The 13,579-nt window shown below is 41.2% G+C and overlaps 1 protein-coding gene across 3 annotated transcripts in view; it reads left to right on the top strand.

The window, feature by feature from the left end:
* Window positions 1–13,579, top strand: part of INPP5A (inositol polyphosphate-5-phosphatase A) — a 427,857-nt gene that overhangs the window by 105,916 nt on the left and 308,362 nt on the right. For all 3 annotated transcript variants that reach the window (XM_048857376.2, XM_048857378.2, XM_048857377.2), the window contains exon 2: window positions 11,734–11,775. In XM_048857376.2, coding sequence (XP_048713333.1) covers window positions 11,734–11,775 — 42 coding nt within the window. The remainder of the gene's footprint in view (window positions 1–11,733; window positions 11,776–13,579) is intronic.

Genomic DNA, 13,579 nt, shown 5'->3' with positions numbered 1-13,579 from the left:
AGGGAGAGCAGGTGAAAAGCCAAATGTGACCCCAGTAGTGAGCCTGGGAGACATGAAACAAAGTGTAGTTTTTCCTGGAGATACAGAAGGAAGAGGAATAAGGAAGAAAGAAGTATTTTGAAAGACTTGAGATGGTGAATCAACATCCAAGATGAGATGTATACTGTGCATTTGGAGATGTGAGAATGGACTAAGAGGATAAGGAAGTAGGGAGGTAGAATAGGGAATCATCCACGCAAAGGGGATGGTGGAAATAGCAGGAGTGGATGGGGTCATCCAGAAAAAGGAGAGGATTACACCATGAGACATTCCAACAGCTGGGAAAGGAAGGTGAGGAACCACTGTTGGAGATACTAAAGGAATGGTCAACAAGATAGGGTGAGAAACAAGAGAACACAAAATCAGAGAAGTGGAGAATGCAGAGGTAGGAGGAGAAAAGAATAATCAACAGTAATGAATACAGAAGAATAAAGACAGAGACACTTTCTCTTTCTCTTTCATTTAATAAGTGACTTTGGTCAGCGTGGTTTCAGAGTCCAGGTAGCTTGAGCAGACAACAAACTAAAGCATTTTGAAAACATGTTCCAGTATTGGAGTTCTCGCTAGTGATTTGTGCACTGCTGTTGTCACTACCTCAGGCCTTCCCTGTTTCCTTGGGAACTAAGAAGGGAATTAATCTGGAGGTTCTAAAGCTATGCACAAGACCTTATAAGATTTTTTTTCTAGAGGATTGTCTTCATCTACTCTTTATCATCTGTTCCAAGAAATGACAGTTGAGAACGAGTCATTTGAAAATTTTCCACCTCTTACTTTTGGTCTGTGTTGTAATTATTCAAGACACTTTAAACAAAATTAAATCCAGCAGTTAGACCTCTTGTTGGTTCAACATTCAATTCTCATTTCCCATTAACTATATTGTCTTCCTGCTGCCATCTGGTGAAGAAATTCAGGGACAACAGCTGGTGAATTCTTTACTTGATTTGCATTCTCAGGAATAATGTTCTTTGCAGTGACATGAGCATGAGTGATAAGCCAATATGTTCGTAGTTGTAAGGTGACTACCCAACAATTAAAATATTTTAGACATTTTCTGTTTCTAATGAGTACTTCTAGTTTTATAGTTTATAATCATAATGAGCTGCTGAGAAGAGAAGGGGTGGAATCAGGAAAGATTTCTACAGTCTTTTAATGTTTTAGTTTCAGCTTTTTTAGCAAAAAATTTGGGATCTATACTTAGTGTAGAGCTGCCTTAATATAGGATTTCTCCCATGTGACTTTAATCTCCATTGTTGTTTAGTTTAAAAGGACACTGTGAACTCACTGTTTTTAAAATAATGTACACTATATCAGCTAAGTGTCTTTCTGTATACATTTTTTTTCTTTCTCTCTGAAAGACTGAATGAATTTTGAGAATGGATTTGGCAAATAAACATCTCTCGTTGGTATTTTGAAGACCCCTGTAAATCCCAGCCTGGAAACATGTATGTGTTTGTGGAATATGCTCACAGAAGCACTGCTCAGGGGCACTCCAGACTTGGGCTCTTTCATCTTACCCAGAATAGTAACAGTAGCTTCCAGGAAAGCTAAGGAGATTAAGGAGAACTTTGTACCTGAAGCAGCTCATCCTCACAGGGGGATGAGTTGGTCCAGGATCACATCCACTGTGCCAATGGCAGTAGAACCGTAGAGGGAACATCTGGACTTCAGCTGGAAGCGTACTTCCCAGCATGGATAGACAGACACACTAGCTCTGCTCAAGCTAGCAAGCCAAAATAGCAGTGTAAGCAAGAGTGGCACAGGTGGCTAGTCAGGCTAACTATCCAAGTACAAACCCACCTGATCCCCCCCTGGGTACAAACTCAGATGGCTAACCTGAGCTGCTGCTGGTGCCACCCCCAGCTATGCTGGTATTTTTAGCACACTAGCTTGAACAGAACTAGTGTGTGTCTGTCTACTCAAGCTGGGAAGCATGCTCCCAGTTGCAGTGTAGACATAACCACAGAAAGTAGTACTAAAGCAAGGCATGGTCCACGGTTGATTAGGGAGGAGGGTCAGACAGTGTGGGTCAAAAGGGAGTCCACAAAAACAGGACACACATTTTTATAGAGTACATCTACATTACAGATGGGAGCATGCTTCTTAACTTGGGTAGGCAGAAGCTTAGCTCACTAATAATAGCATGAGGGTAGCATGAGCTTACCCATTCTGTAAAAGTTCTTGTCCCCCTGTTTTCACTGGTAGTAGCTTGAACAGCTTTCTATATCAGAACAGCTTTCCGCTGCACTCTTTTGATCAATACAGGTAAACATGGATCTTGCTCCAAGAGCTGCCTGGCCCACTGACCACACCTGGGTGCCGATCAATGTGTGGTTGGAGAACATTGTCTTCCATGACTTCTCCTGAAGTGGCAGGAACATACACCTTTACCAGGAAACTTCACAGAGGTTGGAGCATGTGGGTATTTACTGGGCTCTGATCAAGTGCTAGGAATGCCTCAAGGCAGGCAAAAGTCTCCAGCAGTTGATCCAGGAGAGCTCATTGTACATGGCCCTCTATTACGAGCTGGACCAGATGCTGTCAAGGGCTCTCAGCACAGAACCTCGAGTGGCTCAGAACTCCCACCTCAACCATGTTGGCCTCATCGTCTGATGGGATGCTGATGAGAGCCAGGGCAAGGAGGCAACAGGGAACTGCAGAGGATGCCCTGGAGGACAAGGAGTATATGATTCTGCAACTCTACCTGGAGAAACGGTTGGGAAAGCCCTCTCAGTGAGCTCCAGGAGGACCCTGAGCTGGGCAGGAACCAGAACCAGAGGCTGGTAAGTTATAATGGATCCCTAGCCTCCCTGGCAGTACCCCCTCCCTCTTGCTACATTTCCCTCCCCTTCCTGGACCTTCAACTCATAAATGGTCCCCAATGGAAGACATGGCTACAAATCAACAATTTTATTGATTTCTAGTGAACCTTTGTGATGCATTTGGCAGAAGCTATGTCTGAGAAACAGATTATTAACACAAATAATTGTGCCCCACTGTCTGTGCATTTCTCAGCCAGCATGCAGGCAGTGATGATCTGGCCTCACAGACCGGGGAGCAGATTTAGAAAGTCCCAGTTGGGGATGGGACAGTTATAGAAAACTTTGTAGCTGTTTGTCTAAAGTTAATGACCGCTGTCCTTTGTCCCTTAGAAGAGTACATAGTTTCAGTGCTTCTTACCATTCCCTCGCAAACAGGAGCTGCGTGGAATGGGAGGGTTGAGGTGGAGGGAGGGTTCGGTCCAGGAAAGGGAAGGGAAGACTATGGTTGTCTGAGGAAAAGTTAGTCACAACAGTCTTTTTCTCCCTTGAAAGATTACAGTTTTTTTTACCATCCTTGTCTCTGTTGCCTGGCTTCACCCTGCACCGAGCCATGCTACACATGCTGTGCGGGAGGGAACAGATGGTAGAATGATCCAGTCTGGCGGTTGGATAAGCACAGTGTGATGACCCTGTGCTGTAGACAGCTGAGGGGCTTGTCATGCTGATCTGAAACTTCAGGGAACCCAATCAAATTGTTTTGTCTGTCTATGACGTGGACTAATTGGCAGAAGTGTTAAATGACTGTTTCAGTTTTCTTAGTAGCAATTGGATGTCTAACACAGTGGTTCCCAAACTTGTTCCGCTGCTTGTGCAGGGAAGGCCCCTGCCGGGCTGGGCTGGTTTGTTTACCTGCCGCATCCACAGGTTCGGCTGATTGCGGCTCACAGTGGCCGCGGTTCGCTACTCCAGGCCAATGGGAGCTGCTGGAAGCAGTGGCCAGTATGTCCCTCGGCCTGCGCTGCTTCCAGCAGCTCCCATTGACCTGGAGCAGTGAACCGTGGCCACTGGGAGCCACGATTGGCTGAACCTGCGGACGTGGCAGGTAAACAAACCAGCCCGGCCCGCCAGCGGCTTTCCCTTTACAAGCGGTGGAACAAGTTTGGGAACCACTGGTCTAACATAATGAATGACAGTGAAAATGAGGTAAGATCAAGGCTAAAATAGAGAAATAATTTGTTAAAAATTATTTAGACAAGTTAGATGTTTTCAAGTCACCAGGGCCTGATGAAATACATCCTAGAATACTCCAGGGAGCTGACTGAGGAGGTATCTGAGCCATTAGTGATTATGTACAAAAAATCATGGAAGTTGGGAGAGATTCCAGAGGACTGGAAAAGGGCAAATATAATGTCTGTCTATAAAAATGGAACAAAGACAACCTGGAGAATTACAGACGAGTCAGTTTAACTTCAGTACCCGGAAAGATAATGGAGCAAATAATTAAGCAATCGATTTGCAAACACCTAGAAGGTAATAAGGTGATAAGTAACAGTCAGCATGGATTTGTCAAGAACAAATTGTGTCAAACCAACCTAATAGCTTTCTTTGACAGGGTAACAAGCCTTGTTGATAGCGGGAAGCAGTAGATGTGGTATATCTTGATTTTTAGTAAGGGTTTTGATACTCTTGCACTTCCTTCTCATCAACAAACTAGGGAAATACATCCTAGATGGAGCTACTATAAGGTGGGTGCATAATGTGTTGGAAAACCATTCCCAAAGAGTAGATATCAGTGGTTCGCAGTCAAGCTGGAAGGGCATATTGAGTGGGGTCCTGCAGGGATCAGTTCTGGGTCCAGTTTTGTTGAATATTGTCATCAGTGATTTAGATAATGGCATAGAGAGTACACTTATAAAGTTTGTGGATGATACCAAGCTTGGAGGGGTTGTGAGTGCTTTGAAGGATAGGTTTAAAATTCAAAATGATCAAGACAAACTGGAGAAATGGTCTGAAGTAAATAGGGTGAAATTCAATAAGGACAAATGCAAAGTACTCTGCTTAGGAAGAAACAATCAGTTGCACACGTAGGAAATGACTGCCTAGGAAGGAGTGCTGCAGAAAGGGATCTGAGGGTCATAGTGGATCACAAGCTAAATATGAGGCAACGGTGTAACACTGTTGCAAAAAAACCAAAATATCATTCTGGGATATATTAGCAGGAGTGTTGTAAGCAAGACACGAGAAGTAATTCTTCTGCTCCTCTCCATGATGATTAGGCCTCAGCTGGAGTATTGTGTCCAGTATGGGCACCAAATTTGAGGAAAGGTAAGGACAAACTGGAGAAAGTCCAGAGAAGAGCGACAAAAATGATTAAAGGTCTAGAAAACATGACCAATGAGGGAAGATTAAAAAAATTGGGTTTGTTTAGTCTGGAGAAGAGAAGACTGACAGGGGACATGATAATAGTTCTCAAATACATAAAAGGTTGTTACAAGGAGGAGGGAGAAAAATTATTCTCCTTAACCTCTGAGAATAGGACAAGAAGCAATGGGCTTAAATTGCAGCAAGGTGGTTTAGATTGGATATTAGGAAAAACTTCCTAACTGTCAGGGTGGTTAAGCCCTGGAATAAATTGCCTTGGGAGGTTGTGGAATTGTCATCATTGGAGATCTTTCAGAGCAGGTTAGACAAAGACCTGTCAGGGTTGGTCTAGATAATACTTAGTCCTGCCATGAGTGCAGGACATTGGACTAATGACCTCTTGAGGTCCCTTCCAATCCTACCTTTCTGTGAATCTGTGATTCTATCTTTATGTGCCCATTTCACCATTGTTAAGCAGGCAGAAGGACAGGATTTTCTGGTGATGGTGGGGTGGGTGTTTTTTGTGGTTTCATCTCCCTTTGAATGGAAACACTGTACTGTAGCTGAGAATATAGTCAATTTCCAGTTGAATTGCCACCCAATTGTGTAAACATATTTCTGGTATAGTAGAAAATCCAGCTAGGTCTTGAAGTTCAATGGTAGTGCAAAACTGCTTGGTCCACCTACATAGCCGACGAAAACTCTCCATTCAGCAAAATATAGGGGGCTGACAATTAGTAGAAACAGCTCTCTGGCATAGATTGCCAGATCTCCTCCACAGGACTGGAAAGCCATGTCCCTTTTCTATTCTAGTGCCTTGAAACCCACTATTTTCTCCAAATGTTCACCAGTCTTTAAAGAAGAAATTGAAGGCTGTTAACATAGCCCTTGGAAAGAACTGCAACCCCCACCCCCTCTGGAGACATTATTAACATTTTTTTTTTAAGTTAGTACATGTTTCTTTCCATTCATAGCCTCTGCACTGTCCTCAGGGGCTACAAAAGTTGTCTGAGAACTAAGAATAGTCTAACAGTTGCAATCCTGGAATGTGGCCTTCTACAGCAAAGTTATGTTCTGTGGGGGGATTTCTTGTCTTCTTACAAAGGAAAAAAATATATAATGCTACTGTTGTCTTTGAACTGGCAGGGCCTTTGGCTCCTGAGAAAGAAACCATCCTACCAGGAGGGCAGGAGCAATGACCCAGAGGCAGATGATGAAGGACCATGGAGGACCTGCTCATTGGGATGGACAGCAGGAAGCAGTAGCAAACACAAACTGCACAGGAGGATCGCGCTGATGAACCAGTTCATGGCACAGGAGGCATGCCATGGGGAACAGAAGCATTCCCTAATGGAGAAACTGACAGAATTGAAGATGGGGTCCATCTGCTGCCATGACTACTGCCCCTGTCTCTGAACTGCCACCATCTCCACCTCTTCCAGCTGCCCCCCAGGGTGTTGCTGAGGCAGAGGACCCAACCCCCACTTCCCTGAGTGATCATGAGGAGTCTTCAGGAATCTCAGTATCAGACCAGCACCCAAAACCTCTTGCAAGAGACACCCTTGAGCATCCAGGAAGAGGAAGTTAACCCTGTGAGGGTGCCTGAAGCCCATCATGTGCCTCCCTCCCTAACTCCATGCAAGAGACATTCCTTTTGTCCCCAAGAACAATTTCCCTCTCATTATTCCCTCCTTGTCAGCAGAAGGGCCATGAGACGTTATCATTTGACCATTGTTATGTTTGGTTGGTTTCCATCTTTTAAAAAAACATTTCAATTACATGTTCAATATGATACATTTAATAAATGTTACTGTTTCTCTGACTTGTGTGTGGACCCTCCTTCCTAAGTATGATGCATGTAGGATGTTTTCAGGTTTGGGACTGGGGCCCACGATTCACAGCACATGAATTGGAATGTTGTAATTGTCTGGGGCCATCATAGTGCAGACACTTTTTCTGTCTGCCCCACACCTACAACCTCCCCCCACCCCATATCCAAACTTCCAAGGCTACATGGCAGGGAGGGGGAAAGTACAGTTAATGTTACATGCTTACAGAAAGCACTGCTAGTTCTAAACGCAGCAGAACTAACAACATAGAAAATGGGTAGACAGATATTTTGATGGCTTGGTTCACATGCAGGAAAAATGAAGCACAATTCAAATAACAAAACGGACGTCTGCCACTACACAATGATTAAATGGCTATTCCTCCCACCCCGACCAATTTCAACTTTAGTAGAGATTAATTAGTGCTCCATAACAGCTGCTAAGTATAGTTAGTGATGCTCATAAAGAATGGTTAAAAAATTGAGTGCTCCTGATAACGCAGGTAAACAAGTGTGAACAGTTAAGACAAAAGCATTGCACAATGACAGCATTACAACTTGGCCGCCACCCTCCAGCGCACATGCTTGACCCAAAGGTGTTAACCCAGTGGAGGTGCCCTGTTGTAATTGTCTATAATGTGTGAATTGTCACAGGAATGAATGGCTAATGACCTTCAGTTATCGGGGGGGGGGGGAAACAAAGTATGTAACCCAACATGTAAGTGCCAGTGTTCCCCCTGATGCTTTTCCGGAAGCTGCACAGGATGTGAAGTTGTCCCTCGGCACAGGTAGATGTCATTCTCTGCCTCCTGGCTGTGCCAAGATATGTGCAGATGTGATATCCCTGATTTCACCTACCTGCTGGGAACTAGGAACAGTGTGAATGTGGATTGGAGCCAGATGCCTGGATAGAGTTTGTAAACCAGACTTGTCTTGAGCCCTCTTAGTACAGATGCACTCCCCTTTATTTTCATGAATGTTATGGAGTGTGCAGCAAGCAACAATTCTATGAATAGCATTTGCCATATTGACATCCAGACAGGTGTGTAGGCAGCACCAACAAGATTTCAGCCTACCACATGCACACTCCATGCCCCTTCTGCAGCTACAGATGGGATTGGCAATTTTGGAGGTTTCATCACAGGACATAATCTTTAATTTCTGGAGACAGGAGAATCCTGGTGGGCTGGTGACCCTAGCTACGGAAGCTGTTATTGAGTCCCTTTTCCCATCAATGTTTGTGTAGTTTCATGAGCCAAATTAGGATGTGGGGTCTCTGAAAATAACTGTTGGCCCAAACACACACAGAGACCCATAGGAGTAAGGAAGCAAGTACAATCCTGATCTCCTCAGCACCCTAGCATAATGAATCAGTGTTTCCTGTGTTGGTATTCATGACTCTGCCTCTGCGGTCCACTAAGGCTTGCAGAATGAGTGAATAGTAACTTTTTCAGTTCACATATTCACTTGCTCCTTTTGGTAGGCAATGTGTTGGGATATGGAAACCTGCATCCTGTCAAATCCAGCTATTATTTCTGGAACTTTTCTAATGGCAACCACCTGTGGTTAGATCACATTAATTGCCTTGCAAACCTGCAAAACCCCAACCCCAACAGTGGACTTTCCAATTCCAAAGTGGTTTGCAATTGACCTACAGTCTGGTGTTCACAGCTTCCACAGGGTAATAGCCACTTGTCTCTGCACCAGTATGATTTCCCTGAATCGAGTGTTCTGGCATGGGAGGTTTGGTACAAGCTCATTAGACAGCTTGATGAATGTCTGTTTCCATATTCAGAAATTGTGAAGCCACAATTATCCCAGGTTGCCAAAATGATTTGATCCCACTGCTCCATCCTGGTTCTCCTGTCCTAGAAATGATGGCCCACCCAGGGGCATATTGTGGCAATAGCAGCACTAACCATATCTGTACCATAGTAGCTAAATGAATTGTCCTTCACCCTCAAGGTCAGTCATCTTTGTTGGATCATAAAGTTCTGCACAAATGCCATCAGCATGTTGCCCATCGCCTACTCAACTAAAGAAACAAACATTTGTCCTGTGATAAGGAGCAGGAACAGAACCATGGCATCATCCCATTGCTCCATGTGTTCCATTCAGTGTGGCAAGTGGGGTGATATGATCAGTAACTGCCATTGACATATGTATGAAGCCTAGGCAAGGGACGATACCAACAACACACAGCAAAGTCATTCATAGACTATCTCCTTGTGACACTCAGAACTCGGGGATACCATCCCTGAAGCTGTAGTGCTAAAGTTGTGTAACAATGGTGGCAGTATGGACATGGGTACACTCATGTACATGGCATTATACCCATGTCCAGCACAGGATATGTGGACACTTGGTGTGGGTATGGGGAACATGTGTGCACATGTACACAGTCCAAGTAACCAGGTACGTGGGCCAGGGCAGATATAACCTATGTGGAAAGAAATTTCATTTTTAATTATGCTCCATAGATTGAGGGTATAATTTAGTATGATGTAGGGTGAGTAGACAGCATGTGTGAAAAATCGGAACAGGGGGTGCAGGGTAATAGGAGCCTATGTAAGAAAAAGACCCCAAACTCAGGACTGTCCCTGTAAAATCGTGACATATAGTCATCCTAGTATGATGTGCCATTCTTAATCCACATGAAATGCTATCTGATCTCTGTGCAAATCTCCTATGAATATCAAAAGTAAATTATGCCTTTATATGCTAGCCAATCTTTCAGTTATCATAATCTGTTCAGTAGCTTGTTGTAATTCAGCATCACTTACATTTATTAAACTTTATCTTTATATTTTGAAGATGAGATTTTGACCTCAAATCACAGCAACCCTTGTTTTAAACTGTTCAGTACTACTGTTCTTAGGCCCTGATCCTTATATCTGTGCTTATCTTTTCTCAACGAGTTGTCTTACTGAAGTCAAAATGAAAAAAGTGGAGAAGCTGCTGTTACATTGCAGTTTTGACAGAGTTGGGAGATAGATTATAATCTAAGTGTGAACGGTACAGAACATGCTGGCATTCTTTTCCTTTTGTGAGCTCCTGGTCTTGAAGTCTTCATATTTTTGCTTTGTAATTTTGTCAACTTGAAAAAAATTATATAAGGACAGAAAAGAATAGATAACGTTCCTATTACAGCTGGTTGAAAATCTCCAAATTTTGAAATTTCAATAGAAATGTCACAATTCAGCAAGAAGGAAAAATTGTATGTTTTTCAAAAATTGCTAAAAATGCTTCCTATTTTTCTGAGCTGATTGAAAATTTTCTGAATTTGAGATTTTGAGCAAAAAAAAAAGGGGGTATGAAAATTTTCATGAAAAATGTCTGTTTGACCAGCCCCAATTCTTGCATTATATACAGAGTTTTTAGCCACTTTTGTGGCAGAAATATGGAGGTTTTAATTTAATAAGCAAGTTAATAAAGAAGTATAAAATAATCTTAATTTTATTTAACTATGTAAGAACACCACTTGAGAGAGAACCCAGCAGACCAGAAATTTCTTATATATCTGAAAGAAGCACCAGCATTATTTTGTGTTATGTCTATCGGTAAAGTAAAAGCCATGTATTGACGTCTTTTTGGCTTTTCACTTCACTAACTTCTGTTCTGTGTAACACAAACGATGTTACTTCTTGCCAGTAAAATTTTAGGGAGCCTGCCTTGTGTTTTCAGAATACTACAAGAAATGCCCCTACTCAAGTCTAGCCTGGATTCAGAAGATTAAACAACGGAAAGATTTGTATCTTTCTCTAGGTGCTACATGCAGATTTGTAAACTACTGTACTGCCGTAGTTCTATTCAGAGAGTTACATGTTTCTGAAAGGGCAGGGCTTTGCATAAATAGCTATGTCCTTACAAATAAGGGGTAATCTAGAAATTCTCTTTTGCCTTTTTTCTTTGAAAGGGCAGCATTCTGCTGTTTCTAAATTATGTATTATTTGTATTATTGTACTGCCTAGGAGCCCCAGTCATGGACTGGGCCTCCTTGTGCTACACACTATACAAACAGAATAACCTGACAGTCCCTGTCCCAAAGAACGTCTTTTCAACTCTTAACAAAGACAGAGGTAGAGTTTACTAAAAAGGCTGTAAACCTGAAACAGTTACAATCTACAAATCTTTTCATTTATGCTGAGACTGCGTACTTTCTACATGTTTATCTTTGAAGGAGTTCCAATAAACTTTAAACACAGAAAGTGAATGCTGTTATTTTTCAGTCAGTGCTACAAAAGATATCTCAGTATAGTTCAGTGTATGTAACTTGAAGCCATAATCTCAAATGTATGAAAGATTAGATTTAAACAGTTTACATTGTTTTTGACATTCAGTTAATTCATAAGTACTTTAAATGCATACATTAAAAACTATATTATTGCAGAATTGAGATTTATGATTAATATTTTCAGCCTGTTCAACTATTTTACCTTAACACTTTGTACAGTGTTGCAGAGGTCAGACATGAAATGGTTTTGGATTACCTTTACTGCATTTATACAGGATCTTTTTCACCTTACATATTTGTACTGTTCATTGGTTATGATCTTGGCAAGAGAGGTACAAAACAAAAAAGGAGATTTGAGTGGTAGAGTTCTAGGAGGGACTTGCTAGTTTGTTTGTTTTTAATGGGGAAAAAACTCTCCATTTGAGTCAGTTAAGGAAATCAATGGGTATTAAGATATTCTTTTACAAAATGCTTTGCTTCGTCTTAATGGGTTTTTGTATTTTGTTTTTCAGCCAGAAAATTTACAGAAGAACTGGCTTCGGGAATTTTATCAGGTATGGTAAGAATGATTCCATGTGTAGTTCTAAAAATGTATATAAGTTCAGTATAGTTAACAATGAGCCATTTTTATACAAAGAATTTTTGCTCTTTTAAACTGATAGTCATAAGCCATCTTACTTTAAAAAGCAAAAACAAGACTCATGAGCCAAAATGTTTGAATGGATAATAAAATTTAATAAAATGTGACTCTGGTTTTAGAAAGTGGTTGGGAACTTTTAATCTTAGTTGTTTTGTTATGATGAAAGGCAGTTTATGGCATTTTATGTTGGGGCAGATTCTGGGTTCAGATGCTTGTCTGTATCATGACATACATAAAATAACTCTGAAATCTGCCAAGGTTTCCACAAATTTTTTACAGAAGATGGGGTATAATCTATCATTTGGTCTGTTGCCCATTCCAAAAACAAAAGTTTCAACATTTTACAGAATCATTTATTTTGGAATTAACTCAGTCTGAGAAGAGGGACATTAAGGATTCAGAAAAGGGTGAAAAACCCTTTTCTCTGGGTGAAAACGGGAAAGAAAAAAAAAAAACCTGTTACAGATTGTAGGCTTACATTTGTGTTGGCCAGTAAAATGTTATGACTTTGCCCTTGTGGAACAGATCTTTATTCTACTGCAAGTTGTCTGATGTTGGTACTGTAACCCATAGAGTTAGCAGATTTTGTGAGGGCCAGAACCTCAAAGCTTTCTTTTCCTCATAATATAAAAAAGTTCAATTCCACTCCATAAACCAGAATATATCATAATCTTGAATTTTTAAGGATAGCAACCAAGAGCAGAGCTTCTGTTGTTGTGTACAGTTGAATGAGTCTCTTGTATCACCCTGAGAATTTACTACTAAAAAACCTTAGTGTTTTCTATCATGCAATATTTAGGATGAGGCCAGGACATTCAGTCCATTTTTTATTCCCGTTTTGATGTTTGCCAGAAATGGGGCAATTCTTTTATCACAAAGCTTTGATTCAAATTGGAGATTCTTAGCAAAGATTGACTTAAAAGGTTTATTTTCAGAAGTATCGTCGTAACCCGCACTATCAGACATTTGCAGTGGACATGTTGCATTTTCAGTACCAAATATTTCAGTCGGCCAGAGAGCTGTCCTTTAGGTCTTCACAAAATTCACTGTAATGAAAGCTGCAAATTGAAGACAAGAAAATGTATACATAGTTCTGTACCTGTATCATGAATTAATATGGGACACTTATCCATTCCAACTTGGAAAATTTTAAGACTGGATGTTCTGTTTTCTTTGAATATTCTGGGCAGACATTCATGAATGTTCAGTGGCTGTGGCAAACTTGAACTTTTCTAGCCTTGTTCTATTAAGAATATGTAGTTGTATACAGTACAGCAATAAAAATGAGGCATTGCTGTGTTCCCTCACAGGAATAAATGTGTTACTCATTCTAGTCATAAGCATAAGGAAGAAGGAACAGGAGAGAAGCAGTGTATCTTTCTACTTAGTGGGCTATTTAGAGGAAGATTTTCAAAGGCCCTAAGGGGAAGTGGGTCTTCCCTTAAAAGTTAATATTTACTGTGGATTTGATTAAATCTTATTGTGGTATATATTTTCTATACAGGAAATACAGTTTTTTGTTCACTGCAAGCTGTGTGCCACAGTAAAATATGCAGATATAAGGAGGGTCCATTCCCCAGAGAATTTGCAGTCTCAAACAAAAACATAAAAGCATGAATTCAGTAAATACTGTGGTAAAGTCAATACCTTGGTATATTACCTATTTATTTCTTAAGTAAACATATTTCATCGTATGTTTGCTACAGATTGTTGTATAC

This window comes from Caretta caretta, chromosome 7 (assembly GCF_965140235.1).
Source record: "Caretta caretta isolate rCarCar2 chromosome 7, rCarCar1.hap1, whole genome shotgun sequence".
In the NCBI taxonomy this organism is placed as follows: domain Eukaryota; kingdom Metazoa; phylum Chordata; order Testudines; family Cheloniidae; genus Caretta; species Caretta caretta.
The sequence above is the reverse complement of the archived record's forward strand: the minus strand, read 5'-3'. Positions and strand labels throughout refer to the sequence as shown.